The sequence below is a fragment of the Sinocyclocheilus anshuiensis genome, unplaced genomic scaffold (assembly GCF_001515605.1).
Source record: "Sinocyclocheilus anshuiensis isolate Anshui unplaced genomic scaffold, SAMN03320099.WGS_v1.1 scaffold172, whole genome shotgun sequence".
NCBI classification, from domain to species: domain Eukaryota; kingdom Metazoa; phylum Chordata; class Actinopteri; order Cypriniformes; family Cyprinidae; genus Sinocyclocheilus; species Sinocyclocheilus anshuiensis.
The window spans coordinates 5,790-10,917 of NW_015554056.1; the positions used below are offsets into that span (position 1 = coordinate 5,790).

The 5,128-nt window shown below is 35.0% G+C and overlaps 1 protein-coding gene across 1 annotated transcript in view; it reads right to left on the reverse strand.

Moving 5' to 3' along the window:
* Positions 1-439: 439 nt before the first annotated feature.
* LOC107668518 (fucolectin-7-like) overlaps positions 440-5,128 on the reverse strand; it is a 5,058-nt gene continuing 369 nt past the window's right edge. Inside the window, exons 2-5 of the mRNA XM_016460423.1 lie at positions 4,435-4,492; positions 876-1,158; positions 580-716; positions 440-467 (exon numbers count right to left, since the gene is read on the reverse strand). Of these exons, the coding sequence (XP_016315909.1) occupies positions 463-467; positions 580-716; positions 876-1,158; positions 4,435-4,492 (483 nt within the window). The 3' untranslated portion in view covers positions 440-462. The remainder of the gene's footprint in view (positions 468-579; positions 717-875; positions 1,159-4,434; positions 4,493-5,128) is intronic.

Below are 5,128 nucleotides of genomic sequence, written 5' to 3' on the forward strand. Positions count from 1 at the left end.
TAGAAAGTGCTAAAATAATTGATAAATGTTTGTTGCAATATGATCTGTTGCCTCACACAACTTTTCCTGCATCCTTGAGAGCTTAATTTAGGATAAATTTGCAACCCTGTTAATTTATGGTTTTCCTTATCCTATTTTTAAAACCCTGTAAGTACAGTATTCATCAAACAGACTCCAATCATCTGTGCATATCTTCTGTCAAAACTGGAAGCGGGAATATGTTTTTATACCTCCTTCTCACTGTACACATCCAAATGATGTTTTGATTCAGAAACATGCAATACAACATGCAATGCTGTAGTAATTTATTAATGTAGAAAGCAAAGATAAAGAATAATAGGAGTGTTTAAGGTGTAAATACCTTCATAAGTAAAATGAAAAAGAGGTGCAATATTAGTATTGCTCAGAAAACAGTAGTTTCAGGGGATCAGTGGACTGTGGTGTAACATCATCTTGTTCCACTTAATCTGGCAATGAAATCAGAAAAAATACAAAATAATCATTAAGGCTGCATACACATATTACATATATACACATTCAAATGTCTACACACCACGTCTCTCTCCGTTTATCTCTCACCTGAATATACCTCAACTTCACACAGTGTGAGGTATTCTTTGCGTCCAGGCACAATAAGGTTGACGTATCGTCCCTTAACATGCTTAAACTCAAATGTTTTTGTGTTTCCAAGTGGGATGGGCCCAACAGTTGCAGCCCTGTGAAGACACACAGAAACAGAGAAAAAGAGAGGGGCATTTCAGATATGCTTCTGTCAAAGGCAAGTTTGTATTAAAATTATTAATTCAAAGTAATTTCATCTTATTTACTCATTTTCTAACAATTTATGTAAGCATTAAGAGAGAGACAGCACTTACAGCTCATTATTGTTGCCGTTGTTCTCCAGGCTGTTGCCGATACGGATCTGAATACCCTCGATCCTCTTTTCACAACAGTCTCCACGATTAGTGATGCTAACCCTGGTTACCCTGTAGACGTCTGACAAGTCAACTCTCCACCAGGGGTTCATGTCCCCGTTAGTCACGCTGCATGAGCCGAGTGCGTAAACGGACTCCCTGTTGCCATCGACAGCATTTTGAGCAGCTGCTAAATCACTGTATGTGGAAGACTGAACAGCTGTGCCTCCAAGAGCAAGATTCCCTGTTTAACATAATGACAGACAATAACTTAACTTGAATTTAAAACAGTTTCATCTCAAATCGATATGCCCATGTAATTATGTGTTTGGTGAAAAGCCATGTAATAAGTGATATTCGTATACATATAAGTGGTCGCTCGTCTTGCTAGGAGCTATTGTTCTTCACACAAGCTTTGCGTTTATTACAAGTGAGCTAATACAATATTTCAACTCAAATCAATATTTTGTGTCCAAAATTATTTATGTAATTAGCCGGGGATATTTTGTGATAACAACTCTCTGGATGTACATTATCCCTTATTGGTTAGCAAATGCTCAATAAGAATATTATATGTGACCCATGCTGGCAAAATGAGTGTGAATGCGCACGGTCTAATATTGAGCATATCATAAAGTAGTAGAATAAAAGTAGTGAAAAAATGTCAGTTTTGGTCGAATTTGAGGTTTTCACAAAAATGAGTTCATTAAGCCCTCTTCTAGTGATCCCAATGCTTCAGATAGTAATTAGACATCTAAAATGATCTTTATTTGTATGTTTTCTGAGGGAAGTACCTTTTTCTCTGCTCACTTCTGGACGACTGCTGCTGCTTCTCACCACAAGTTGTAGGATATATCGTTGCAAAGCGCAGCATTAATTATTATTAAGAAAAGAATTGGAGGAAAATAAGCAAGGTTGCTCTCTGATTTTGCTTTGGAACCTTTAGAAAACTTTAACTTGATTTCTCTCAAAACTGACTTTGCTGACTCTATCGCATTTAAACGGCTGTAGCCCAGTCATTTTTTTTTGTCAGATTCCAAAAGGTTATATATCATTTTGAAGGTATTTTAATGTAGAATGTGAAAATGAAGAGAACTCATTTTTGAAAATGTGCTCATTCCGACTAGTAAAAAAATGTTGACATATTGGCCGTTAACAGGCTCAAACTCAAACACTACTGTGCCATTAGGAACAGTGAGAACAGTAGCAGCCCTGAAAATACATAAAGAACAGTGTTAAAATGGAAACCAGAAGCCTCTGAACACAATGTACATGCCTAAAAAAAATCAATTAAACTGTACTTAAATCAAACGACTATTCATAAATGATTGTTCATGATTTATATCAGTATTTGATAGTGACAGTGAATAAAAAATATATTGTTGTACATGGACTCAAGTCACTTACTTGGAACAAATTATAAAATATTCAAAGGTTTTGTAAAATAAATAGTGTAATATAAATTACAGAAAAATTACTGTAATACTGTAATAGTAAAATACTGTAAAACTAAGTAACAGTGAGGATACAGTACTGTAAAATTAAGTTGTGGTGAGTTTTTTTTTACTGTAAAATGAAATTGTGGTAAGATCAGTATACTGTAAAATTAAATTGCAGTGAGGGCATTATACTGTAAAATTAAATTGTGATAAGGGCATTATACTCTAAAATGGAATTGCGGTAAGATACTGTAAAGGGGCAGTTGCAGTAACTTACTGGCAATAGTGGTGCCAGTAAGTTGCAACAAAATTACAAGTAAAAGTATTAACAGTGTGGAAGGAACCACTGACGATGGTTTGAAATAGTGAGTAGCCTACAGAATATAAAGCAATACAAACAAGGGTAAAATCTACTGATTACATGTTGAGTAATAGCACTTAAAAATGTTAAAAATGCATTACAAATGAGAAAAAACAATACAGCATCTGTGCTTCTGAGTGGCAGAAAGAAAAATGTGGTGCTGGCACGAAAGATACTTCCTATTGAACTACATTCGATCGAATGTCACGCTGAGTTACACAAAAAAAGGGAAATCCATGTCCATGGACAAGAAATAATATATTAAATTTCAAGCCTATGTCACAAACTGCCGTGGTTGTATATTTATTGACCACTTGGTTCTTCCTTATTTAATGAGGAAGAAACACAACCCAGAAGTACACAAATAAATGAATACTGTTTACACTGAGAACACACACTTTTTACAGTGGCATTAATCATTTATCAATATCTTTTTTTATGATACTGAAGTACATTATTACATTTATCAGTAAATATACTGTTGAACAGTACATGAATACAACTCAAATCCTAGAGTGGTTTGTTTAGGGATTTTCAGTTTACTTGCATTGTACATTATGATCTGACAGTGTAAGACAGTGCTCACCAAACTTCTTGAGCCCAAGATCCCTGACCACAGGCCTGATGAAACACAAGATCTGTACCTATAAGAGTTGGGAGAAAAAAACAGCTCAGATTGTACCTCCAACTTGAGGCATTTTATTTAGGCTAATTATATTTGAATTACATGAAATGCTTTGGTCCCACTTTCAGATTAATGCAACTAAGAACACTAACACTTGCAGCGAGCAGATCGTATGAAGTGCCTTTGTTAATGGCACTAGAAACTTGGCAAACAACCAGGGTCCTGAGATGCAAAACATGTAGCATAATGAAAGCAAGACCAAACAAATACATTTACCCAAACAGAGAAATGATAAATCCCTGTTACATTGCGTACACTTTGATTACGAGATGTTCACACATAAAGTGTCTGATTACAGGATTTCAAAACAACAAAGCATGGCACTTGAAATCATATGTGTTCTGTTCACTATGGACAAGGTATACAGGAACTGATGAAATGTCTAACTTGATGCACTTTGGATAAAAGTATCTGGAAAATGTGTAAATGTAACTACAATAATCTTATCTGATTCTGATTTTGATATGAGAACCACTGCCAGTGAATCAGTTTTACTCAACCAGAAATCAGTGCAAGCATTCCTACATGTGCTTCAGTAAGTCTTCCTGTGTTGAAAAAGGATTTATGTATTTGTGTATATGAAAATTGAGTTTTATCAATCACGCTCTTTCAGAGGATGATACATATTCTTAGTTTAACATTTTAACTAACTGTCACGCTGAGTTACACAAAAAAAGGGAAATCCATGTCCATGGACAAGAAATAATATATTAAATTTCAAGCCTATGTCACAAACTGCCGTGGTTGTATATTTATTGACCACTTGGTTCTTCCTTATTTAATGAGGAAGAAACACAACCCAGAAGTACACAAATAAATGAATACTGTTTACACTGAGAACACACACTTTTTACAGTGGCATTAATCATTTATCAATATCTTTTTTTATGATACTGAAGTACATTATTACATTTATCAGTAAATATACTGTTGAACAGTACATGAATACAACTCAAATCCTAGAGTGGTTTGTTTAGGGATTTTCAGTTTACTTGCATTGTACATTATGATCTGACAGTGTAAGACAGTGCTCACCAAACTTCTTGAGCCCAAGATCCCTGACCACAGGCCTGATGAAACACAAGATCTGTACCTATAAGAGTTGGGAGAAAAAAACAGCTCAGATTGTACCTCCAACTTGAGGCATTTTATTTAGGCTAATTATATTTGAATTACATGAAATACTTTGGTCCCACTTTCAGATTAATGCAACTAAGAACACTAACACTTGCAGCGAGCAGATCGTATGAAGTGCCTTTGTTAATGGCACTAGAAACTTGGCAAACAACCAGGGTCCTGAGATGCAAAACATGTAGCATAATGAAAGCAAGACCAAACAAATACATTTACCCAAACAGAGAAATGATAAATCCCTGTTACATTGCGTACACTTTGATTACGAGATGTTCACACATAAAGTGTCTGATTACAGGATTTCAAAACAACAAAGCATGGCACTTGAAATCATATGTGTTCTGTTCACTATGGACAAGGTATACAGGAACTGATGAAATGTCTAACTTGATGCACTTTGGATAAAAGTATCTGGAAAATGTGTAAATGTAACTACAATAATCTTATCTGATTCTGATTTTGATATGAGAACCACTGCCAGTGAATCAGTTTTACTCAACCAGAAATCAGTGCAAGCATTCCTACATGTGCTTCAGTAAGTCTTCCTGTGTTGAAAAAGGATTTATGTATTTGTGTATATGAAAATTGAGTTTTA